Below are 27,102 nucleotides of genomic sequence, written 5' to 3' on the forward strand. Positions count from 1 at the left end.
CTGAGTGGGTGTAGCTGGGGGAATGTGAGGAAGCTGGGATTTTAACTTTATTCTCATATTGCTATTAGAAAGGCACCTGCAAGGATGTTCTATGACTCAGTGATGGCCTCAATAAGAAAGTAGAGTAGTAGGGCAATAAGCATGTTTTACTCATAAGAATTTTATGCTTATTCAGGTAAGGGTTGGTCTGGTTGAGAAATCAAATGTTGCTTTACTTGAAATAGCAACGATAGAAAGGCGGGGCAGGAGAGGTTTATATTCAGGATCTCACCATTCACCGCACATAGGCTCACAGGCTCCCTGCCCACCTGCTTCCTCCAGGAACATAGGTAAGTGCTTCAGCTGCTCCCGCTGAACAACGTGAATTGTTTTGGGAAATATGCGCAATCATGTGTCTTCTATCATGTATGCATTTCTTTCTGTAAGAGGGAATTTTATTTATTCTGCCAGGGCAAAATTCAAATACCTTCTTCATCTTCATTTGTCCTTTCTCAAATTTATTTCCCAGTAAACAAACACGCTCTTAGGAGCACTTGTGGAGAGATGCAACCACATAGCCTTGCAAGAAAAGGCAGAGAGGTGCCTCGGAGGAGCTGGCTGGATGTTAGCCACATCGACCATGGCCTTGGCATCTGTTATAAAGCCTTTCCTTCACAGATCTAGTGCAGCCAGTTACAAAGGACAGATAAAGATGTTCTCTTTCTCACAAAACTCTTAAAATAGTAATTGTGCTAGTCTTCCAAAATTAATATACGTATTTTATAGAAGGTTTGAAAAGTAAAAAGAAGAAACACTTGAGTTGCCAGAATCCTAAAACCGAGATATAAGTTGTTTCTTTTTTAAAAAAGTCAGTACACAGTAACCTTCTGTTTGGTAAAATCATTTAATGAATCTGCTGCTTTTCCGGGAGTTCCAGATCACACCAACGACACCATGAATTCACTCAGTGACGCGAATATACGCTTCGCATACGATCTGTTCCAGGAGTTCAGAAAATCAGAGAAGGAAAATATCTTCTTTTCCCCACTCAGCATCACATCAGCCTTAGCCATGACTTACTTAGGGTCCCAAAACCACACTGCATCAGAAATTCAGAAGGTAAGTGTCAGCTTTTTTTTTTTTACGTTGACCAGTTTGGGCTGGTCCCTCTGTTGGCTTATGTGTGTGGTCACAGATCCGGCTGCCTGCATGGGAAGCCCAGGAGGAGCCAGTATTCCCATGACTGGCCCAACTGCTTCCTTGTGCCTAGACTTCCTCTGGGAGCTGGAATGAACCCCTACCATTGCCCACCAACCAGAGGTGAGGCTTAAATGGAGAATTATTGGTAGAAGGGACACACTGACTTAAATCCATGGGAAACATCATCACGTGTCCTCAGCAATGGATGAGTGTGAATTGGGTTCTATGAAGTGGCTGGTCATCACCCAGCTTGGCTGTTCAAGGAGCAAACTCTTACTCTAAAGTTTTCTTTATTCTGGTTTCTTTGTGTTGGTTTGGCTTGGGGGTTTTGTTTAGTTGTTTGAGGTTTACGTTTACGTTTTTTCTTCTATTCTTTCTTTGTTTTTGCCTCTTAATTTCCTCTGCTGCAGACAGATCTTTTGAGTAAAGTTTTCTTATTCCACTTCCTGTCTCCTCCAGGTTCTTCACTTTAATGAAGTCACAGGGAGCACACAGGGAGGAGCCACAAAAGCTCACGTGAGTCACACAGCACTTGGGTCTACAGGGAGCACTGAATATTCAAGAGGGTCAAAATTAAACTGGCAACTTCATATAAACTGAAAAGTCCATTTCTTAGGGGGTGGATACCTTTGGGCAAAATAGATTGGACAAACAGAACTGTTTTTTATTTCATATTACATACTTATTTATTTCATATTTTTGTTTTCCTGAGAGGAGGTCAGCATTGTGGTTAAGAGCGTGGGCACTAGCTTCAAATTTCTGCTCTGCTGTTAACACATGGTGACCGTGGGCAAGACACAGATGCTTTGAGCCATAGTGACCTTATTCCAATAAACTAAGGGCAATGAAAGATCTGCCCCTATTCATGAAAATACATTCAAAACATTGCAACAGTGCCAGGATTGCTGGAAACCTTGATAAAAAAATAATGTGTTATTACTATTGTAGAATAACAATAATTCTAGTAACCACCATAGCACTGCTAAAAATCATATAATTTTAATTAACTCATAAATGGGATTTAAAAATAAGCATGCATCCCAGTATATTTGGGGAAATGAGTGTATGAGATACGTGGCTTGTAGCCTTCATAGTCCAAAACTCTTAGCTAGCAAGCGGAAGGTTCTGAGTCAGACAGGCCTAGCTTCAAAAATTGGTTCTGTGACATGTGTCTCCTTGGAGGAGTTATTTAATTCTCTGAGCTTCTTGTTTTCATCTGAATTAGACTGAAGACTTAGATACAGATGGAAAGCCCTTAGTAATGTGCCTTCGAGTACGACCGTTATGAATAAAGCATAGATCATAGTCAATGGGTCTTAGGAGATGATACTGCTGAGGCGTATAATAGGGCTTCATGTCACAGCATATTAAAATATACAAGTTCAACATTCTCACACCACTGGTGGCTGTTAGAAATGACATATGATCTAGTCCTTAAGGAACTGAGGTTTAGCTGGAAAGCTGAGCCTAATCGCTAAGCCAATCAAAAGACAACCCAATAGAGGAACGGTGTTGCCTCTGTGGTTCACAGGGGGAAAGACGAGTATGTTAGAGCAGAAAGAAATAATTTTTGGATGATTCAATGGAAAAATTATGAAGGATATTTGAGGTAAAATACACCAAATATCAGAAAATAACAACAAAAGTCATCCATGGGGCTGCCAAAGGTTAGGTATGGATCTAACAGACTTAAGTACATGGCTTAGTACTTACATTGACAGAGAATTCAGCAAGCTCACTTTTGATGTTTGAAGGTTGAAGAGCCGGGAAGCATACACCAGCAATTTCAAAAGCTTCTGACTGAGCTAAATAAACCCACTGACGCTTATAAGCTGAGCCTTGCCAACAGGCTCTACGGAGAAAAGAAGATTCAGTTTCTTCAGGTGAGTTTCCTGGGTCTGCCACATCCTTCACCTGCATCCTGGGCCCTCTGTCCCCAGTGACCAAATTGGAGAAAGTGAGTCACAAGAACTTGGCTGACCCACCCGGGGACCATTTTCTCAGGTGTGTCAGTCAGGACCCCTCCCCACAGCTCTGACCACTGGAGTGTCCCCAAGCCTGACAACCCACCAGTAAAGTGTGGGTTGAGGGGTGATCTTTTGTACTATATTTGGTCATGATTAAACGTAACTTAATTTGGGAATACATAGTTGCTGATAAATTACTCTCTGCTCCTTTCTTCCTCCTCACATCAAAGGAATACTTGGATAATGTTAAGGAATTCTACCTAGCCAGCGTGGAATCTGCTGATTTTGTAAATGCTGCAGAAGAAAGCCGGAAGATGATTAATTCCTGGGTGGAAAGACAAACGAATGGTACAGTATGAGAGGATCACCCATGAAAATCACCCTGAATCCCCACCGTGCGTGAACCCTGTGCCTGACAGTGCATGAGGTACCAGGATAGGGGGTGAGATGAATCTGCATGGAGGCTGGGGGAGGGCACTGCAGATGGTGGCATGGTCCAAGTAAATGTGGACAGGAACAAGGGGGGCCCAAGAGGGACCGCAGGACCAGCTACATGGAAACACAGCTGGAGACTGATGGCATCTTTGTGGATCGCAAGTCTCTGCTCAGATCCCATCTTGCGTTCACATATTTTACTTTAAATCAGAGGCTTAACTTCTGGATTATGATCCTGTATCCTTCTTTAACTGGGAAACAAACAACTCTCCTATAAATCCCCCCCTCCTACCACCTGCCTGGCCCACTTGGCCATCCCCACAGCTTCTTCCCTAAATGCAACAGAGCGCTTGACAAAGTCTCCATCCTGTGAACCGTAGCCTCCCTCCCGCAGCTTAGGCTAAACTGACAGCATTTCGAAGAGGAGTGCACCCCAGGGAACGGTGGCTGACCACAAGGGCCATGTGCCTCAGGTTGCAGAGCTCGTGACGTTGTCCCTGAAAAGCATTCAGACCCTATTTCCTCTGAGTCATGAGCCTAAACTTGAAAAACAAGGAAGGAAGGAAGGAAGGAAGGAAGGAAGGAAGGAAGGAAGGAAGGAAGGAAGGAAGGAAGGAAGGAAGGAAGAATAGACTAGGAAGATGGGGGGGAAAACAGAGGGAGGGAAGGAAAAGGAAAGGCCAGGAGGGAGGGAGGCATGGAGGAAGGACATACATTTGTTGAAAGAGTAGTGAAATCAGTTCACCAGTATTCAGTGTGAGATGACTGAAGTCGCCCTCAGAGAACTTGAGCACCTTCCTAATCATAACAGGGGGTGTCTTCTCCATGGGGGCAACTCCATCAGGCCATGCACCTTGTGAACTGTTTGGTCATGGAATCCCTAATGTGGTGACTTGTGCGAATAGTTAATGATCACGTTAGTGTCCAAAGCATCTTCCAGACAAACCACTTCTCCCTTTCATGACAGACCTTTGTTTTTCTTCCTTTGGCAGAAAAAATCAAGAATCTCTTTCCCGAAGGTTCTCTTGACCACACCACTGTTCTGGTTTTGGTGAACGCCATCTATTTCAAAGGGCAGTGGAATAAGAGATTTGATCCAGAAGTAACTGAGCCTGGGAAATTTTGGCTGAACAAGGTACTGTCTATTATTTATTTATATAATGCAACGTACCTACACGTGGAATGTTCCATTTCAGCACAGATCTGATTAATGTACAACTGCAGGTAGAGAAAAGAATTTCTCAGAGCTGCACTTTCTTGTTTTTTTATCATTATTATTATTATTTTACTCTATTTAGCTGGGAACACGTAAAGAAACTCTTCTCTCTAATTCACAGATGTTCCAGGTTACCTCTTAGAAGGAGAATGTGTTTGGTATCTCAATAATATTATCTCTCTTTTTTTTTTAACTTATGCCTCTGGTCTTTGTTTTGTTTTGGTTTTTTTTAACTTATGCCTCCCTTGGCTTTTGTTTGCCACACTAACTTACTGCAGGATACAAGCAAATCTGTGCAGATGATGCAACAAAGCGACAAGTTTAATTTTACTTCCCTGGAGGACGTGCAGGCCAGCATCCTGGAAATACCATACAAAGGCGAAGAACTGAGCATGCTGGTGCTGCTGCCAAATGAAATCAATGGTCTTCAGCAGGTAAAACCCTGTACCCCCAATTCTCCCTCCTATTGCCCAGTGTCCTCGTAGTGCAAGGCTGTGTGGGCCGTTCACGGACACGGCGCTCACGGCCTGTGGGTGAGGTCTGACAGGGCGCGAGGATAGATTACATTGTCTCTTCTCCGCATACAGCCCGAAGGAGAGGTGTTAAGGAGAACCTGGCATTCCGTCATGTTCCGAAAAATAAATAAATATCTTAAGTATCACGGTGTGTGTCACATGGAAGAATATATAGAAAATTTTAAGATCAGGGGTTCCATTAATATTCTGATAAAACCATGAATGTCAGTTCAGAAAAAAATATATACCATGGCACGCACATAGAATATTTCACAACCATAAGAACCATGGGTATATGCCAGTTTATTCATTTGAAGACAAAAAAAACTAAGACTTTGATGTAGGTGACGCATGGAAAACATATGCAAGTTTGCCCATAAACAAAAGCAAGCAAATTAAAGAACTGATGGGTACGATTTCACACTGAATCCAGTGAGTTTGTGGACAGTAGACAAATCCATTCATCTTGATGTTCACCTTTCAGTTTAGAAGCTCCTGTCCCTAGGAGATCAAAGGCGTTTGGAGTTTCATTCCTGTGAGAAAAGAAAGAGGAATTTTCCTCTTAGCGTTGTGATAAGTAAAGATAATGTGTAAAAACATCAATCACAATAGCTCACATATTGAGAAGTTGCAAGTATGGCCATCGGCAATTCCTGTAAGCCAATGACACTGCTGGAGTTGCAGTGAGCTCGCCACTCAAAATATATATGTGGCGACCCTGGCAATGGGCAAGCGCTTCGGGACAGGAGCCTGGCGAGGTGTGTGAACAGCCACTGCCACCTCGGCGCTCCCGCTTAGCGGCCCTCCTGATGGGTGACATCAGGAGCCCCGGTCCTGGGGTTTACCCTACCCTAGCAAGTCTAAACAAGGCAAAAACTTTTGGACCAAAGTGGCTAAAATAATGAAAATTCAAAACAAGGAACAATAGTGTAGCTTCGTATTGCCAATAGTTTAGCTTAGAGGCTGACACCCAGTAAATGCTTAAAAAATATTCATTACGGGAAGATATACATGTTGACCATCAATTTAATGGTAGTATTATATAACAATTTAAACTCGATTAAAGAAACATATAGCTACATGGGAAATGTTTACCAGGAGGTCAAGCAACAGAAAAGAATAAAAATAAGTTATATGCTATAAATTGTAAAAAATTATGTACAAAAGGACATTAACTAGAAAGAACAATTTTAAATTGAAACATGCAGCCCGGCTGGGCGTGGCTCAGCGGTTGAGCATCGACCTAGGATCCAGGCGATCAGGGTTCGATTGCTGGTCAGGGCACATGCCCGGGTTGCGGGCTGGGCAGCCGATCAATGGCTCTCTCATCATTGATGTTTCTGTCTCTCTCTCTCCCTCTCCCTTCCTCTCTCTGAAATCAATAAAGATATATTTAAATAAATAAATAAATAGAAACAGGCAGTGGGTGGGCAGTTAAGAAATGGAGATATATAGCTCATCTTTTATGAAATAATTTTATTTAATGTTTCTATTGTTTTATGTATATAATACAGAAGATTCTGTTTATTATATATAATATATTTCAGTATTACTATATATTATATTATCTATAATTATAGATTACTGTATACTGTAGAACTAACTGACTCTCCCGTGTTTACGTTTGCCGTGCCATCCACCCAACGTTCGGTTGTGTCCGGTGTCTGCTGGCCTGGCGTCTGCCCTTCCCCGTCGCCCAGCTGGAAGATAAGCTCACCGCTGAGCAACTGGTCGCGTGGACGCGCTCCCGGAACACGAGCCGGAGAGATGTGCGCTTGCAGCTGCCTCGCTTCACGGTGGAGGAGAGCTACGGCCTCAAGGCCACCATGGTGGCCCTGGGGATGGTGGACGCCTTCGACCCGAAGCGCGCTGACTTCTCAGGCATGACAAGGAGCGGGGGTCTCGTGCTGTCCAAAGTCGTGCACAAGTCCTTCGTGGAGGTGACGGAAGAGGGCACGGAGGCCGCAGCCGCGACCGGCGCAGGAGCTGTTACCACCTCACTCCCCGTTTATACAACGTTCCGCTGTGATCACCCTTTCCTGTTCCTCATCAGGCACAACAAGACCAACAGCATTCTCTTCTTCGGCAGGGTCTCTTGCCCGTAGGTGCGATTAGGGCGCCACTGCTTTAGGGGAACTTTCGCAGGGTTGTTCCGGGACAGTGACTGCACGACACGGGTTCTCTTTAGCTTTCCTTTCCAATCTCTAAGAATGCAACGGTTGAGAGAGCATGTTTGTCTGTCTTTCTCTTTCTACAAACACATGTAAACATACTTTATTCCATCTTTGGGATAAAATGTTCAAGGGGAGGTAAAAGGATATTTCAGCACTCTATCTTCTACGTTTGAAATAACACATTTGCTGCTAAAATTATATCTACTATTCAAATGATCTATAAAAATTTTATCTACTCTTCAAATTTATTAACCTTACACCTACATTTGTTTAAATTTATTTACATCTGCTGTAACATTTCAATCCAATGTTAAATTGGGTTCAGTGTCCACTGAGAATCACATCATTTCTATTTTTCCCTTTGGGGCCCTGGAGTGTCTACGTTTTTTGATTTTATGTAATGCATTATCAATAAAATGGTGGCCTATTCATATTATTTGTTGCTTTTCCTTAGTCATAGATGAAAGCAAGCCTCACAATGTTGTGTGAATGAAAGGATACATACCTAGTTCCCTTATGAAATGATGTTGTCCTGTTCTGGGAAAAACCGTCACTGTATAACCTTGTCAGCGCCATCAGATCGGGGCTCTGTCAGAATTGTTGGTGCTGCATGCCCGGGGCACACACAGGAGTCAGTGACTATGTGACGAATGAATGAATTATTGAGTCATTCCCTTTAAGTCTCTCAGGGGCCTATTATTTCTTCTATAAGAACTCATTTATAATCCTATTATAAAGGACATCATAAAAATCCAATAATGTATTTATTATATACCTCACTGTGAGTAGTGTAGGACAGGCCATTTAACAAACAATTATTCTGCACCTACTATGTGCCATGCTGGATTAGGCAGCGGGTTCTCTGATATAGGGTGACAAAAAAAATACATAAATAAACCAAGCATCCTGAAGGCCAGAATAGGGGAGCCAAAATCAGCACACAAGCAGGTCAGCATTTGGAACAAATGCCCTAATGTTGATGGTCGAGGCAGAGTTCAAGTTCTGGAAAATAATAGCAGTACGGATGCAACACATCTATGTAAGTACCTGAAATCAGTCAGAAAATAGCTATTGGGCAGTCAGAACTCTAGAAATCCACAAAACTTAAGGATCCCATAAGTGAGGCAAACTCAGAAATTCAGGAAGACTTTCACAATAGACCCAGAGACCAGAAGTCACTGACAGTTCTGCCCTCCCAAGTGGCTGTGTGTTATCCCTCAGAGGGTAGGGCCATCCCAGGGCATAGAAACCCAGGGCTAGGCCATTGCCATCTAGAATCTTAACATCTAAGGCTGCATTATTGCCTCTGTTTCTGATAATTATGTGCCTTAATGGGTGGAAACCAGAAACACTCATACTCCAAAATATCGCCTAAGATGATTCACGTTTCATTTGAAACTAAAAATGCACTTGTTTCCTTTCTAAGAAGGACTTCTTTTACTTATATTTTATGTCTAACAATAGTTTTTGAAAAAGCAAAGCTTGCATTCTTTTGAGTACACTCTGAGTTAGATAGTAATCAGACTCAAGTGAAGTTTACCTTTAGATAAATTGCACATGACAAACGGAGTGTTCATTGTCTGCATTTCACCTCCCTGCTATGATGTTTATTCCAGAGGTTGCACATTAATGACCTCGAAGGCAATGCCAGGGCAACTACTGCAGAGGATCCTAGAACTCTGCATCCCAGGACTGGTGAGGCCCATCGCAACATTGGGCTCTTGCTCATTAGAGCATGTCCCAGATTGCACAAACGGTGGTGCCAGGAAGGCCATCCTTTCCAGCCCAAGACCCCGCCCTCCAAATACACATCTGCAAAAATATGGCAGTTAGATCAGTGCTCAGGGGTCCCGGGACCTTCTGCTGACCCCCAGAGAAAGGCATGGAAAGGGTGTTAATTTTAGAACCAGTTATTCTGCCCACACCTTTTGCAGTGAAAGGTTTTGGGTGAGGCAATGAGATAAAATTTACTTGGAGATGCAGAATGCATAACAAATATAGGCTCAGATTCTGAAGCCCACAAAAAGCCATGGTTGCAAGGCAACTACCCAGCCTGAAATGAAAGAAAAGACAAGCACCTCCAAGGAAGGACAGGATGCCAGCACTGACTTGCCTGGGGCAGAACATGGGAAGAAAACAGAGCCCCAGACAAGTGCTGAAGGCCGAGTGTGGGTAGCACCAGGGTATAGAACACCTGAGACCTTAGCTACAGAGGGAGTTTATACCCCGTCTTCACCACAGAGGTTCTTGGGTGCTCACAGAGTGTCTTTAAGCTAGCTAGTAAGAAAGCCCCTGAGCTCCCTTCCTTGGCACCTGCAAGAAGTGCAAGCCAAGCAATTCTATTTTGACCAGGCACAGGAACCCTCACCCAAGCCCAAGTCTTAACCACAGTAAAAGCCCCCTTGGGTCAAGTAATAAACCTCTTCATACCTTCTTGGTGCATGTGTGGTATCATCAGTATCAATGTTCAACCAATTTTTTGTGTGGGGGTTGGGGGAGTCCATTCCATCTCCATGGGATGACCACAGCATCCCACTCTATGACGTCTATTTTTAATGCAATATTCAGATGATATAACATAAAATTGTACACTTGAAATCTATATAATCTTATTAACCAATGTGACCCCAATAAATTTAATTTTTTAAAAACTCACTTTAAGTTTAAGGACATGTCTAAGTTAAAATGAAAGGATAGAAAAAGACATACCATGCCAACACTAGTCATATAAAAGCCTGAGTGGTTATGTTATCAGACAAATCAAAGCTCAGGAAGGACTATGTTCGGGGATGGGGAGATATTGACATATAATAGACATATAGATCAGTAGAGGAACAGAGGATCAGAAACACACCCACACATGCATATGTCACAAAGTTTTCAGGGTGATTAATTCATCAGGTAAGGATGGTCTTTTCAACAAATGGTGCTGGAACAACTGAATGACCACATGAGAAACAATGAGCCCCAAACTTTACTTCACAATAATTAATTGAAAGTAAATCATGGGTCTAAATGTAAAAGCTAATGCCATAAAAGTTCCAGGAGAAAACATAGAAGAATGTATTAGCAAACTTGAGATACGCAAAAAATTCTTAAATAAGACAGAAAAAAAACAGAAATCATAAGAGAAAAAAATTAATGAATTGGACTCTGAAAATTTTAAATTGCTCAATGACACCAAAATTAAATTCATATGGCTGACATAACACTTTTATTCAGAATATATCAAAGACAATTACAAGTCAATAATAAGAAAACAATTTAATAAAAGAAGGCAAAAAAAGGGCAAAAAAATTGAATAGACATTTCACAAAAGAAGATATGCATATGACCAACATGCACATGAAAAAGGTTCTCAACATCATCCGTCATAAGGGAAATGCATAAATTAAAGCCACAATGAGGTGCCACCTTCACACCTACTGGAGTGGGTGTAATGAAGAACACTGGCCACACCAGCCACTGGTGATGATGCAGAGCAACTGGGATGCTCAGACATCGCTTGTAAGAGTGGAAAATGGCACAACCACTTTGGAGAATATTTTGGCGTCTTCTTATAAATTTAAATGTGTACTATATATACCATAAGACCCATCAATTTCACTCCTTGGTGTCTACCCAAGAGAAATGAAAACACATGTCCACACAAAGACTTATGCACAGAAATGTGCATCGTAGCATTATGCACAGGAGCCAAACACTGGAAACAACATAAATGCCCAATGGGTAAATGGACAAACAAAATGTGGTTTATCCATACAAGAGAATACTGTTTGTCAATAGGAAGTAACTGATACCCCAACATCGAAGAGCTCAGTGCTCAGCAAAAGAAGCTAGACACAAAAGAGAACAGACGATACGAATCCATTTGAATGAAACCCTAGAAATGACAACTGTACCCTGCAGTGATTGAAGGCAGGTCAGCAGGTGCATGAGCTGGGGCTTTATGGGGTGGTTGACAGGGAAACAGAACAGGGGACCTTGGGGAACGATGAATATGTTCTGTATGTTGAGTGTGGTGGTGTTTGCACAGATGTATACATTTATCAAAACTCAAGTTGTAGGATTAAAATGAGTGCATCTTTTTTTATGACCACATTGACTTCACAATATCAAGATGTTTGTGCAACTGACAATGAGTGATTTGCTCTGCTAGAGCACAGGGTGGAAATATGGGCATCCTCTCTGCCTAGGACATTGTTTCACTTTGTTCTGGCTTTTGAGTTTTAATTTGTTTCGCCAATGTGTTTCTACATTCTCTTTCCTATGCGCAGTTTGCCGCACTATCTGCAGAGAAAGAAAAAAGTAACACATGAATTGAGTAAATTATTGTTTTATTTTACTTTTCATTATCATCTTTCAAAATATTAGAACTAGAGGGACCCAAAAATCACTAATTCATAGTCTTTACTGACGAGACTGTTACTTTCATTGGTGCATAAAACCACGTCATTAATTTACTTTCAGAAGAAATCAACCGCATTTTAATACTAAGCCTTGATTTAAGTCACTTTATACATGACACAGACAAAAGGACCTTTCCCTTTTAAGGAAAATTATAAACACACACACCCAGCGCAGTCACTAACTCATCCGCTTTGGTGGTAAGATTGGAATGCAAGCAAGGAAAGCAAATCGCTGTAAAGAACGGGCTGTCCCCACAGTCCTATCGATACTCCAACACTGATCTCCCGCCAAGCCAGCGGCTGGCCTAAGGAGAGAAGAATCTGCCGAAGAAGATGATGCTGTCGGACCCATTGTGCCTGATGAAGAACAGGAAGGGGTGGTCGCAGTGAAAAGTTTCATGGCCTGGCACTGATGTGACCCCGAAACCCGCCCCGGTGGCCGCTGCAGCCTCGGTACCTTCCTCCGTCACCGCCACAAAGGACCTGTGCAGGAACTTCTGGGCGTGCAGCCCTGAGTGCGGGGACATGCCCGAGTAGTCAGCCCCCCGCTCGCTGAAGGCGCCCCCCAAGCCCAGGGCGGCCAGCGCCGCCTCCAGGTCGTAGCTGTCCTCCACTTCAAAGCGGGGCAGGCGCAAGTCCACAGGCCTGTCCTCCAGCTGCCCCGGGCTAGTCCACTCTACTAACTCCTCGGGACTTATTTTATTTATCATCTATTAAGGAAAGGGGGGGAAGATTATCAATAAAAGTTTGAAACAGTTTAACACTGATCTGTATCCGTCAGAAATCATTAATTTTAGTAACAACAGTAGAAATTTCATTTCATTAGACCGTTGTCTTTATATAGCAGGCACTTGTCTTATATTTTCTCTATTTAAATTCTCTGTGCCTATGTGAAAAGTCAATAGCATTTAGTGAATTTTTAAAGATAAGAAATTTCTTATTCCATCGATCTACTGCATATTATTTCACATCTTACTATTCCCCAAATGTCTTTGCATATATATTATATATTTTTTATAGATAACAAAATATATGTTTATGTAAATTATATAATAAGCAAATTATAATTAATATATTATATTAATGTAAATAATGTAATGTTTATTATAATATGTAGTACATATCAATACATTTACATATGAATTATGTATTTACATAGTTGCAATCACAGAGAATGTCTGGTTTATTTTTTATAATGTAAACTTCTTTACACTACTGCATATCTCTCCTAAATATCTTTAATCTGAGAGATATTTTCACCAAATTGATAAATTTTCCCCAACATTCACCCATTTATCACTTTACAAGTATCTATGTATCATGCATTGTAATAGATAATAGATTATGTTGATACAAAACATTATGATGATGAATTTCAAGCTAGGTATCCTAGTGTATTTAATGCAGAAATTTTTAATTGACTCAAAAAAGGCAATTTTTTCTCCTGAATTATTTCCCTGGGATAATTTCCACAACTGGGGTGTTTGAGTCAGAGCAGGAATACTCTCAAAGCCTTTAAACATACTCTGATGTCGCTGTCCCACAGTGTTGTCCAATGTGTAACGAATTAGCCATGTTTCACAGCAACGGGACAACATCCAGTATTATAATAATATATGTGATAGGTGCTATATTGTTATAATATTGATGCTGTTCTGTGCATGTTATAGAGATAGAGACAGAGACACAGACAGAGATAGAGACAGGGACACAGTCAAAGAGAGAGAGAGACAGAGAGATAGAGACAGAAACAGAGACAGAGACAAAGAGAGAGAGACAGAGATAAAAATAGAGACAGAGATAGAGATAGAGACAGAGTGAGAGATAGAGTATGGTCTCTAATCGTTACAATAACACTACACATTAAAAACCATGAAGCCCATTTTATAGACGGAAAAATATTGAGTTTCAAGGAAGTTAAATAGCTTGAAAGGACACAACGCTGCTAAAGAGGAATCAGGGTCAGAAGCAAGGCCTTCCTGGTTTCAAAAGCACAGTGCACCGGCCACGCCAATACGTTAGCGGCAAAGTGGCAGGAAAACCTGCAGCCGCCGGCGCCCAGCACAGCCCCTCCTGCAGGCTCACCCGGCACTAGCTCGGGGCGCAGGGCCCCCGGACACCGAAGCGAACACGGGCACCTGCGAGGCCTACCTCCTCCAGGCCGTCGACGTCGTCGGGCAGCAGCAGGAACATGCTCAGGTCGCCGTTCTTGTAGGGAATGCCCAGCAGTTTGGCCTGCAGGTCCTCCAGGAGGGCGAAGCTGCAGGAGCGGCGCTGCGCCATCATCATCACAGGCTTGCTCGTGCCCTGCGACACGCCCGGGCACCCGCGTCAGGGCAGGGCCGCCGGGCCAGCCCCCGGCCCCCGAACCCGCAGGTGCTGCCCCCACGCCCTGACGGAAACGCATCGGGGTTCACATCCCGTGAGCACGTCACTTCTGTAAAGCACCGCACCTTATCCAGCCAGAACGCCTCCTCCTTGGTGTGCTCTTTCTTGAACGCCCTGTCCCACTGCCCTTTAAAGGACACCACGTTCACTAGCACCAGCTTCGTGGAGCTGCTTAGAGTGGCATCTGGAAACAGGTCCTTGATTTTTTCTGCAAACGACAGCAACAGAATTGGCCCATCTTCAATATGATAAGTGATATGCGTGGCAGACACCATGCAGGTGGACTCGATGGGTCCTCAGCCTCGGCCAGGCCGGCACCTGCGAGCCCTGCGCAACAGGCTCACTGCCACCGCCTGTTCATCCCAGGGGACTGAGGTGTGAGGGGTGAAGAGCTCAGGCTCTGCCATCTGATTGCCTCTGTGAGCACCCAGTTTGGCCTCTTATCAACTGAGGAATCTCTCTCTGCCTCAGTTTCCACATCTGTAAAGCAGGAATGAAACCTGCCTCATAGGGCTGCTGAAAGGAGTGATTTAATACATGGATAGCACTTAGATCCCTACCCGGCTCACAATAGGCACTCAGAAAATGTTAGCTATTATTATTTTTACCCACTTGATATGGTTACCACCTGAGATTGAGAGATTTCTTACTTTATTGGAGAAGGAGCTGACATTCTTGTCTCTGGGTTCAGCCCACCTCAAACTCAATTCTAAAGAGTATTATCTTCGACCAACCTTTTGGTAGACCCTTTATTTTCCTACCTTTAAAACCTTTTCATAGACCCTTTATTTTCCTACCTTTAAAACCTTTTATTTCCTTTGGATTAACTATGAAGAAAAATGCATTCTGAAATGACAGATGTCTCGCTGATAACTGGAATAAAAAATGTGATCTGGAGCTCTAACGCTAAAGTATCAGCTATCCCCCCACCCCTGGGTTTTTGCATATCACCTCTCCTCTCGGGAAGTTCTTGAGTGTTTGGCTCCCGCTAGGTGGGTAATGGGGAGGACAGGGTGAAGTGAGGACTTTGTCATGTTCCCTGCTATGGATGGGGCTGAAAGTTGTTATCACCGCCAAGTGATGCTCAAGTGGAGAGCAGGCCCAGGTAGCCCCAGCTGTAGGTAGCAAAAGTGGGTCTTGATGGGAGAGCTGACTGTTTCTCACTTGATAAAGAGAAAGGAAACCCTCTCTGACATTTCCACTTAAGGACCTCAGAAAGAAAGGCTCTGATATAAAGGAAAGGATGTGAACCCGAGCAGACATGAGCCCAGTTTCAGGGCCCTCAAAGTTATTGTGAAGCACAACCATGTGCAAATAATTTTCCACTAAGTGTTTCCATGGAGTTGGCTCCTGTGACCCCCTCTCTGGTTCTCCTTGGCCCTCTTTACAATTTGCAGTGCCTCTTCCCTCCCCTCATGCCCAGGCCTGCCCTTCTGACCCCGTAAAACCCATACCAAGTCCCCTCTCAAAGCTTGTCCACCCTGGCCCCCCACGCAGTGCCAAGCACAGGGCTTCACTCACAGAGGGCACTCAAGGAGCTTTTTTATGATGAACGACCCATCCATACTCTACCATGTGTTTGGCTTTCAACCCAGGAATTAATCTTCTTTCGACTTTCATCTGCTGCATTTATAAAATCAACAGGTTCCAGAGATGCATTGTAATATTTCTCAACATAATCTAAGTATTTCTTTAGGAGAAACAGGGAAGGAATAAAAAGAGGTTGAAATTCAATGTATCCATTGCCAACATCTCCAAATGAGTTTAGCTGTACATCAAGATCCTTAACATTGTAAGCAGGGATTTTGAGGACCTGGACAAATCACTTTGAATACTTCCGTGCATATTTTTATGCAGGTGCAATAGGGTTAAAGCAAAAATCAGATTTAAACTGCCAAGTTTAAAAAGGAGTTCTCGAAGGGCCTGGATGTCTGAAAAACAGGCATGGGGGACAGCAAGTGATCTGGGCCAACCCAGGCAGTCAATGTAGGCAGCATGCTACCAGGACCTACAGTCCCAACAGGGCCACTGGCCATTCACGAGCATGACTCACAGAGGTGGTGGACACAGCAATACTTACTTGAAGGAAAAGGTATGTCTTCTCTCCAAATAGCCTGTTGGCTATTTTCAGCTCATAATAATTATTGAGTTTGCTTAGTTCACTCAAAAGCATTTGGAATTGGTGGTGTATCTCTTCTGTCTTCTCAATCTTCAAAATCAAAACAAAAACTCAATGAGTTATCTTAGCAAAAGCAAGCCTAGGTTCTTCCCCAGGAGGACATGGCTGCTGGGCCTTTCCCTCAGCTTGGCAGCCTTGAGGATGGCTCATGAGTGTGGTATATTCCCTGGATGTCAGGTGGCTTTTACACAAATCATCTGATAAGGTAAGTCACAACTGATCTCAGCTCCACAAAGAAGCCTGCTCCTTGGCCCAATACCACAGATCTTGCTTTTCTGGCTCGGGCTGCATTTTTCATCTCAAATGTAATTGCCCACCAAGTGTTTCATGTGCTTGCTTTTAGCTCCTCGCAATACTAAGTAACTGAGGAAAGTAGATGATTCTTCAGGTGACTCTTATCCACTTTAAATTTGGACATATCTGTTCTATACAGTGGATAAGAAAAGAGACTTTTGGTGGTATAAGTAGCCATTTGTCAGAGCTACACACTGGGCTGAAGTGAGACTTTTTTCCTTATGTCTAGGAGGGGAAAATATCTTATGTCTAGATATTTTTTGTAGAACCCATCAGTTTTCTGATTGAGGGCTGAAGAGTGAGTGCTCCATGGCAGGGCACTCTGACACAGCTCATGTCCCTAAAACAGAGAGCAAGACCGCTCCCCTGCTTGTCAAGTGATGTCTGGCTACTTCCATCTGCGCTGGATGCGAGGGAGAGACATTTTAATTTTGAACTGAAAACCTTACCCTTAATTGATGGCACTAACAGAAAGGCCTTCTTCCTCTAGACTATAAAACCCATGAGTCTTTTGTTTATTTCATCTTTTTATTTCACTAATGGCTACTCAATGGCCAAAGTAGTAGCTGGCACATAAAAGACATTCAGTTGATTCTGTGCATAACCAATAAACATTTGAAGACATTCAAATGGAAAGTGTAAAAGTGTGCTACTCAAGCAAAATATCTGAGGTTGAATTTGACCTTTGGCTCCCTCCTTGTTACTATGAGCCTTTAAATGTCCAGTGATCATTCATGACTGAGGTTGACTGACATGTGACATGAGCAGATCAAGGTATTGAAGCCTATGGGGAAAATGGACTGCTATAAAGAGAAGGGTGTAATCGGAGTATTTCTCCAGTGGGCCGGTTGTGACTAAGTTGACCTGAAAATGGAGAAAGGGAGTAAAAGCCTACAGTCAAACAGGTTTGAGGTCTGAAATCATACTACCTCTGTGGACTGGGAAACCACAAACTAAGAAATTAACTTAAAGTGGCCCTAGGTTGGTAACATTCCAAGATCTTATTCCAGAAAAAAATTATCTATATTAGAAAGGTAACTGCATCTCAGATTTCACCGGACTACCATAGATTACCAACCAAATATTAGTTCATATTCCAAAACTACAAATCATGAGAAAATAAGTCTCACATCAAGAATCAGATGAAAAAAATTGCAAAGAGCCATATTAGGCCCTCAGGACTTTAGATGTTGATATTATCAGATATCACACTTAAAAAGTGGCATATTGAGAAAAGATATTGAAAATATCTTTGAGAAAGAGGAGACTGTTATCAAGTTCCAAGTTGGTTTTATAATCAACTAGAATCTCTATATGTTCAATAAACATTGAAATTTAAAAGCTCAATAGATGAGTTAAACAGCCAGTTAGGCACTGCTAAATTAGTAGACTAGATAGAGCTGAATAATTGTCTCAGAATGCAGCTCACAGACAAAAAGTGATGAAATATGTATGACAGGTGAAGAAATCTAGAAGATAGAATAAGAATTCTAACATTCTTCCAAAAGGCAAGAAAGAATGGAGAACATGCATTATTTAAAAAATTAATTGGCTAATTTTCCAGAATTATGGAAAGTATGAATTTTCAGAGCCCATCTGGTGTGGCTCAGTGGTTGAGTGTCTAGCTAGGATCTAGGAGGTAATGGTTCAATTCCTGGTCAGGGCACATGCTGAGTTTCAGGCTTGATCCCCAGTAGGGGGTGTGCAGGAAGCAGCTGATCAATGACTGTCTCTCATCATTGATGTTTCTCTTTCTCTCTCCCTCTCCCTTCCTCTCTCTGAAATGAGTAAAAACATATTTTTTAAAATTACGAATTTTCATATTCCGAAATCACAGTAGATCTGTCTTAGTAAATAAAGAAATCCACATCTAGACATACTATAGTAAAATTCAGAAACAACAAAAACAGACAGCAAAACTTAAATGCAGCCAGAGAGATCACCTACTAAAGACTGACAAATAAACCAACTTCTTAACAACAACATTGGACATGGAGAGTAGAATGCTATCTTCAAAAAGCTGGAGAAAATTTCAACCTAGAATGCAACATACAATTCAATATTCATTCGAGAACAAACAAAGCCCAGTGCAACCTGACAGCATCTACCATGAGCTAATCTTTACTAAAGAGGCTTCCCAGGAGTGATGTCATCAAGATGAGCAAATAAGAAGCGCCAGACTAGAGATACTGACTTAACAACAATACAAGAAACAAATACATTTGTAAGATATCCGGAAATGAGTTAAGAGGTTTTTGTATCCCATTGAGCATGAAACCAATTGCACTGAATCCTGGCCAAAAAAATTCACGGCATTTATTCACCAGAATCCCTACACACACACACACACACACACACACACACACACCATGATATGATTAGGGGAAAACTCCCAACTCCCAAATTATCCCTGGGGAGAGAAACAGAAGAGTGCAATGTACATCCAACATTCTGACTTTCCCAGAAGCTGCCTGAGGGCTTGGTTCCTGTCTGGCCTGAACCTAAGTGCCCATAGGAACAGGGCACCAAGAGAGCCCCTGAGAACAAAGGCAATTAACATTCATGAGTCTGCAGTACCACAGGCAGACACCAGGGGTCCTCCTGAGTAGAAATCTGCAAACTTCTTCAATCAGGAGGTTACCCGCATTTACCCAAAGGGAATTCATCCCCAGAAAAGGCTTAGTGGTCTCCAGGATCTCTAGTCAGCAGGAATTTTTTTGTTTGTTTTTTTAAATCCTTACTCGAGGATATTTTTTCCATTGTTTTTCAGAGAGAGTGGGGGGGGAGAGAGAGAGAAACATCGATGTGAGAGAGACACATCTATTGGTTGCCTCCCGCATGCACCCCAACAGAGGCCGGGGATGGAGCCTACAACTCAGGTAAGTGCCGTTGGCTGGAACTGAACCCAGGATCCTTCAGTCCGGATGCTCTAACCACTGAGTCAAACCGGCTAGGGCTCTAGTCAGCCTGATTTTTAAAAGATATTCTTGTGTGGCTGAGTTTCCAATTGCCAGATCACAACAGAAGACAACAAGCATGCAAAGAAATGAGGAAATGTGACTCAATGAAAGGAACAAATTAAATCAACAACCTAACTTTACATCTCAAGGGACAAGGGAAAGAACAAACTAACCCAAAAGTTAGGGTTACATTTAAAGCAGAAATATGTGGGACCAGGAGTGGCTCAGTGGTTGAGCATGGGCCTAGGATCCAGGAGATCGTGGTTGGATTCCCGGTCAGGGCACATGCCCAGGTTGCGGGCTCCATCCCCAGTTGGGGGCTTGCAGGAGGCAGCCGATCAATGACTCTCTCATCATTGATGTTTCTATCTCTCTCTCCCTCTCCCTTCCTCTCTCTGAAATCAATAAAGATATATTTTTTAAAATAATAATAAAGCAGAAATAAACAAAATAGACAGTAAAAAAGACAAAAACAAGAGTTGTGGGGGTTTTTTTTAAAGAAGATCAACAAAATTGGCAAATCCTTAACTAACTAAGAAAAAAATAGAATAATAACAAAAATTAGAAATGTCTGGAAATAAAAAGGACTATTAGGGACTGCTATGAACAAGTATATATGTGAAAGTAATGAATAACCTAGAATAAGCAGATAAATTCCTAGGAATATACAACCACCCAAGACTGAATGATGAAGAAATAAAAATGTGAACAGACATAAATAGTAAGAAGACCATAATCAAAGACCTCTAATAAAGACAGATAGTTTCATTGGAGAATTCTGTCAAATATTTTAGGAAGAATTAATACCAATCCTTTGTAAAGTCTTCCAAAGACTTGAAGAAGAGGGATCATTGTCAAACTCATTCTATGTGGCTAGAACTACCCTGACACCAAAACCAAAGACATCAGAGATGAAAACTATGTACCAATAACCCTAATGAGTATTGATTCAAAAAACCTCAACAGAATACTAGCAAACCAAATTCAACAGCACATTAAAAGGATTATACACCACAACCAAGTAGGATTTATACCTGGAATGCAAGGACGATTTGACCTAATAATTCAGTCAATGTAATACAGCACATTCATATCGAAAAATGAAACCCACATGATTGTCTCAATTAATGTAGAAAAAGCATTTGACAAAATTCAGCACCCTTTTATGATTAAAAAAACACACCCAAAAGACTAGAAATACAAGAAATCAACCTCAACGTAATAAAAGCCATTTGTGCAAAATCCACAGATATTATCACACTCAGTGGTGAAATGAAAGCTTTTCTTCCAAAATCAGGTAAAGACGTCCACTCTCACTACTGCTGCTTAACATATTCAACATAGTACTGCACATCCTATCCACAGAAACTAGAGAAGAAAATTAAAAAGGGGAATGCAAATTGAAAGTAAAAGAAGTAAAATAATGTCTGTTCGCAGATGACATGATCTTATATGCAGAAAGCCTTAAAGAGTCCACAAAACGAGTGACAGCTAATAAATTAAGTCAGCAAGTTTAGATACAAATCTACATTCAAAAATCAGTTACATCTCTATACACTAACAAGGACCAATCCAAAAAGTAGTAATCCCATTTACTTAGTACAAATAACCCCATTTACTATAGTACCAAAAAGAATGAAATACGTATGTATAACTTAACTAAGGAAGTAAAGGACTTGTATACTGAAAACTACAAAAATTTGCTTTAAAAAAGTTAAAGGAGATACAAATAAGTGGAAAGACATCCCATGCTAGTGATTGGAGAATGCAATATCATTAAATATCTGTATTACCCAAAGTGATGTATAAATTAGGTGCAATCCTGATTGAAATCCCAGTGGCATTTTTTAAAGAAATAGGGGAAAAATCCTAAAATTCATACAGAATCTCAAGGGACCCTGAGTAGCCAGAGCAATCTGGAAAATAAAGAACAAAGTTGGAGACCTCAGACTTCCTGATTTCAAAACATACTACAAAGCATCAGTAAGTAAAATGCCGTGGTACTGGCATAAAGAAAGATATATGTACCGATGGAAATAATAGATAGTTCAGAAATAAACCGTTGCTTAAATGGCCAAATAATCTTCCACAAGGGTGCCAAGACTACACAATGAGAAAAGGACAGTCTATTAAACAAAAGTGCTGGGGAAACTGAATATCCACATGAAGAAGAATGAAGTTTGACACCTTACCTTAAACCACATACCAAAAAAAAAAAAAACAAACTCAAAATAGGTTAAAGACCTGCAATAAGACCTACAAATATAGAACCACTAGAAGACATAACGGGAAAACTTTAGGACACTGGATTTGGTAACGATTTCTTGAGAATGACATCAAAAGCAAAGGCAACAAGGCAAAAATAGACAAATGGAATTACATCAAACTAAAAAACTTCTGATCATCAAACAATCAACCAAGTGAAAAGACAGCCTGCACAAAGGGAGGAAATACTTGCAAATGATATATTTAATAAGGGTTAATATTTGGAATATACAAGGAACTTCGACAACTCAACAACACCACCACCACCAAAAATAAACCAATGACAAATATGGGCGAAGAACTTGCATGGGCAATTCTCCAAAGAAAGCATACCAGTGGCCAACAGCATCTGAAAAGATGCCCAACATCACTAATCATAAGGAGAGTGCCAATATCAAAACCACAATGAGATATCGTCTCACACCCATTAGGAAGGCCACTATAAAAAGAACAGGAAAGAGCAAGTGTTAGTGAAGATGTAGAGAAGCCAGAACCCCTGTGCATTGTTGGTGCAAATCTAAAATAGTGTAGCTTTTACGGAAAATAGTATGGAGGTTTCTCAAAATTTAACAGTAGAATTAACATATGATCTAGCAATCACACTCCTGGGAATGTATCCAAAAGAATTCAAAGCAAGATCTCAAGGGATATTTGCACATCCATGTTAACTGCAGTTCTTCATTCACGACACCCAAACACTAGAAGCAACCTAAGTCTCCATCAACAGATGAATGGATAAAGAATACGTGGTCTATAAATACAAAGGAATATTATGCAGCCTTTAAAGAGAAGGAAATGCTGTTGCATCTGTCAACACGGGTGAATCTCAAAGACATTATGGTGAGTAAAATAAACCAGTCACACACAAGCACACAAAAAAACAGATACTGTATGCGCATATGAAGTATCTAAAGTAGTCACAATTATAGAAACAGAAATTATCAATCATCAATCACCAGGCCCAGGAAGTTTTAAATCCAAATTCTGAACAGAATACTCGGTGTGTTTCTAAATTTATAAAAACTCTTCCAGAGAATAAAAAAAAGAGGAAACATTCCCCACCTTAGGAGTCTAGTGAGACTTTGATATCAAAACTAGAAAAGGACAAGACAAAGAAAAATAGTACAGATTGATTATGTTTATAACATAAATTTTTTAAAAACGCTTAAAATATAACCAAATCCAATTCGATAATGTATAATTTTAAAAATCATGATCAAGTTGATTATCCCACAGATGAAAAAATGACAACATTAGAAATTCTATTAATGGGATTCACTCTTTAACAGAGAAAATAAATCATTGATCACCAATAGATACAGAAAAATATATACTTATTTATATGTGTATGGAAGGATAGATGGATGAAAATGTATTGCTGGGGATTGTAAGGCCGGTGGGATCTCAGGTCTGACTTTCTTCTTACAACCATATGAAATGGGCCTGTATACACTGCTGAGAGCAACAGATGTTGGAATCAGCCCTTTTGCAAACATTAGGTAATATTTAATAAAGTGGAACCTGCATACACCCTACCTCCCAGATATATGCTATAGACCAGCGCTGTCTCATAGAAATAAAATGCGAGCCACAAATGTGAGCCACATACTATCTTAAAATTTCTAGTATCTCTGCTCTATTTTTCCTAATTCCCACAAAGGTTCTATTTGGGAGGGTAAGTGCTCTCAAACCACTGTGCTCGTTGACTGAGTGGACAGCGGAGCAGCTACCTGCCCCAGCTCTCATACAGAGCCTGGGAGGAGGCCTGACTCTCCACGCAGGCACTGGAGGAACCCAGACGACCTGGCCGTGTGGGATGTGAAATGAACAGCCCGTATGACTGGGTGACTTGACCCCTATTTTTAAGAGGGTCTGGGACTGAGCTATAACTACTGTCAGGGCAGATGTTCCCTTCCTGAGAGCTCTAACCATCTCCAAATGTCAACCCCAACCTTCGGACTTAACCTCTCTCCCATGTTTGCATACTCTGTCCTTTGCACGAGGCATATACAACCCTAGAGCTGGAAGAGACCCCAGGAAGTCATTAATCCTGTGCTAATATTTTTTTTTTAAAATAAAACATCAGAGCAGGGATAGGGGGAACGGGGGACTTAAAATAAAAATACAGTGTAGAGCCCGGCCAGGCGTGGCTCAGCAGTTGAGCATCGACCTAGGATCCAGGCAATTGGGGTTCAATTCCTAGTCAGGGCACATGCCCGGGTTCCTGGCTAGGCAGCCGATCAATGACTCTCTCATCATTGATGTTTCTGTCTCTCTCTCTCTCCCTCTCTTTTCTTCTCTCTGAAATCAAAAAGAAATATTAAAAAAAAAAAATACAGTGTAGTAACAATATCACCTATACCACCATGCCACCACTGGGCAAGTCACCAGTGTGTTCCAGGCACTCTACTGGGCACTCTACAAGGCCCAAAGAAGATGAATAATTTGCCTAAAGCAGCACAGCTATTAACTGACTGGATCAGGATTTGAACCCATGTCTGTTTACCTCCAAACCCATCCACTCTGCTGTAGGGACTCCTCAGTCTGCTGGCCTTTACCAGTATCTATCATAGTGGTTAGTGTGCATTCAAGATAAGGTCTCCTCTTAACACTAAGGGTTTGTTATAATTGTATAACCCTAGTGACACTGTTTCACTGCTGTGATTATTACTGCTTAAAAGAAAGTGTGAGGTAGTCCCTCTTCCACACATTTCCCCAGTGAGGCCACATCTGCAAAGCCACCTTAGTGACGTGGTAAGGCAGGTCTCCCACCTCTTTTTCCTCGGCTTTCGTTCTTGAGTTTTCTGTGTCTTTTTCAGAGAAGAGCACCTGAAAGGGACAGAAAATACGGTGGTCAGAGCAGGGAAAACCTCCCACAGAATCAGTCAGGGGATCGTGGGCGTTTGTTAAAGTCTCCTCAGGGGCACACAGATAACATTGGTCTCCTTGCAAAATCATGAACAGTCTGATTGTCTTCAGAGGAGCCTGCAAATGCTTCTCCCGTGCATGTCTTCATCTTTGATGTGTCCTTTATAGCCTAGTGGGGGTTATGCAACTTCTCCTGATAGGTCTTTAATTATCAGGTTAATGGTTTTGGACGGGGCCTCACCCAGCCCTCACCCGGAGGAATTTTGAGTGCCAGGGAGCAGATGGCCTGGGGAATCTGGAGAGGGAAGAGGGCTTTACTGATAGACCTAAAGCCGCTTCATGTCTTCACACGCTTTCTTTGTTTCCTGGCCCATGGGTCAAGAGGAGCATGTTTTCCAGGTAATTCTAGAGGGCTCACCCCCAAAAAAGGCTGCTCGAGAAGCAGTGGCAGCCCCCCACCTACCTTCTGCAGCTGGGCAGCGGTGGCCCCTCGGGCCCCCAGGAGGAGCATGCCGATGGCAGTCGAGATGCTCGCGGGGGAAAAGAAGACGTTGCCACTGTTTCTTTTACTCAGCTCTTTGAAAAGATCAAACCCAAACTGAGTGGTCGCTGCTCCAAGCGACTCCATGAAGATTCTAGAGAGATCTAGAACAGCAACAGCAATCAAAACCAATACAAATTAATACTGAGTGTGAACTGTAATTGAAAAATATTATTTCTCAAAAAAAAAGAAACAACAAACCAAATGAACACTTTTCACTTGGAATTGCTTTGGGTCATGGGAACCCTCCCTGCTTCTCTCTCTTGCATTGATCCATAAAAGAGGGTTTATGGACTATTTCAATAAACAAATTAAAGTCAGACACAGAGACAAGCCTGGACTTGAGCTGCAGAATTCTCAGGAGGCGTTTCAGACTCACCTCCTCTGACAACGATAATGGCCACCAACCCCTTTGGAGGTGATGGGTATGTTTATGGCCTTGATCACGGTGATCAAGTTGTGTACCTTAAATATGTAAGCTTTGTGCATATCAATTATACCTCAATAAAGTATTTTCTTAAACTTAAAAAGAAAGAAAGAGGGATTTCCCCCCTCTGGGTGGAAGGTCCCTGCTGCGTGCTCTTCGCCCCTTCGCTCAGCCTTCTCTTCAGCAGAGACGCGCACCAGCCGGGCACCGCCCGGTGCTTCTCGGTTCTCGGTTCTCCAGGGAGCAAGGTGACCGCCTGGCGCTTGACTCTCCCTTGCTCTCTGTCAGGACCTGCCTGCCCGCCACCTCCTCCCTGAGGTAAGCTCCCAGGCAGGCCCAGTCCTTGCCCTCCTTGCCCGGCTTGTCCAAATGAGGGACCCATGGCCAGGCCGGGGGAGGCGGGGGAGCCCCATGCCGCCGGTCCAAGCATTGTTCCCCCGGCCAGCCTTAGAAATAATCAAGCCAAGAGTCATCCTTCTCTGATACTTTCTCAATTGATTCAAAATCCTGTGCAGAGGCGGTGGGGTAAATTAACTCTCTTAAACCCCAGTCCCTAGCTGCATGAAAACTTGACTCTGGGCTCAATGTTTCCTCCACAATAATGACATATAGATTATTAACTGAGAGTGAAAGGTTTTCCTTTTTATAATTTTCTATATAGTTTTGAGTTTGTACAGTGAGTTCATATTACTTTTGTTATCTCATCAAAAAAAAATTTAAGAACAATTAATATTTACCCAAAATAAACAAAATACATTTTATATTTTCTTCACTTCCAGCTAGCTGTGTTATAATTAGTTAATAAAGGCTTTAAGAAAAAAAAAAATCCTAAAACAAGAATGAGATTAGGCAGAATAAAATTTTTTGACAGCCTACATACTTAGGGGAGCAGGGTGTCTTTGCCATCAAGGACCCACCGCTGCCTGCTAGGGCATCCGACATCTGCTGTGGAGATTTCCATTTCACCCCAGGTTACCTTGCAGGTTAACCCAGAAATACAATGAATTAACTTGCTGTGAAACAACATGAAGAAGATACAGTCTCATGGCTATGTAGACACTGAATTAAATCAGATCACCCCAAGGAAAGTTATGCACAATAAAAGGTCTTCTTTCAAATCAACAAACATTCTCAAAACACAAAGAGTCTTCAGTTGGAACTGAAGAAAGAACTTACCTGGCTTCTGGAGAGACAGAGGTGGCTGAGCATGGACCCGGGAAGCACGTGTAACATGAGTAATTGAGATCTTTAATTTATATCTCTCTCTCTGCCTCTCCCTAGTCAT

General features: G+C 42.0%; 2 protein-coding genes across 2 annotated transcripts; one reads left to right on the forward strand and one right to left on the reverse strand.

Moving 5' to 3' along the window:
• Window positions 1–933: 933 nt before the first annotated feature.
• SERPINB3 (serpin family B member 3) lies at window positions 934–7,417 on the forward strand (the record flags this gene model as incomplete). Its single annotated transcript, XM_081149060.1, has 7 exons — window positions 934–1,098; window positions 1,639–1,695; window positions 2,934–3,062; window positions 3,377–3,494; window positions 4,574–4,716; window positions 5,076–5,231; window positions 7,013–7,417. 7 exons carry the CDS (start codon window positions 934–936, stop codon window positions 7,415–7,417), a joined length of 1,173 nt encoding a protein of 390 aa, XP_081005186.1.
• Window positions 7,418–12,200: 4,783 nt separating this feature from the next.
• On the reverse strand, window positions 12,201–27,102 carry SERPINB13 (serpin family B member 13; the record flags this gene model as incomplete). The annotated part of the gene is made up of 8 exons (XM_081149059.1): window positions 12,201–12,605; window positions 14,047–14,202; window positions 14,349–14,491; window positions 15,856–15,973; window positions 16,364–16,492; window positions 24,754–24,810; window positions 25,313–25,494; window positions 26,994–27,102. The coding sequence occupies 8 exons, from the start codon at window positions 27,100–27,102 to the stop codon at window positions 12,201–12,203; spliced, it is 1,299 nt and encodes a 432-aa protein (XP_081005185.1).

The sequence above is a fragment of the Miniopterus schreibersii genome (assembly GCF_964146895.1).
Source record: "Miniopterus schreibersii genome assembly, chromosome: 10".
Lineage (NCBI taxonomy): Eukaryota > Metazoa > Chordata > Mammalia > Chiroptera > Miniopteridae > Miniopterus > Miniopterus schreibersii.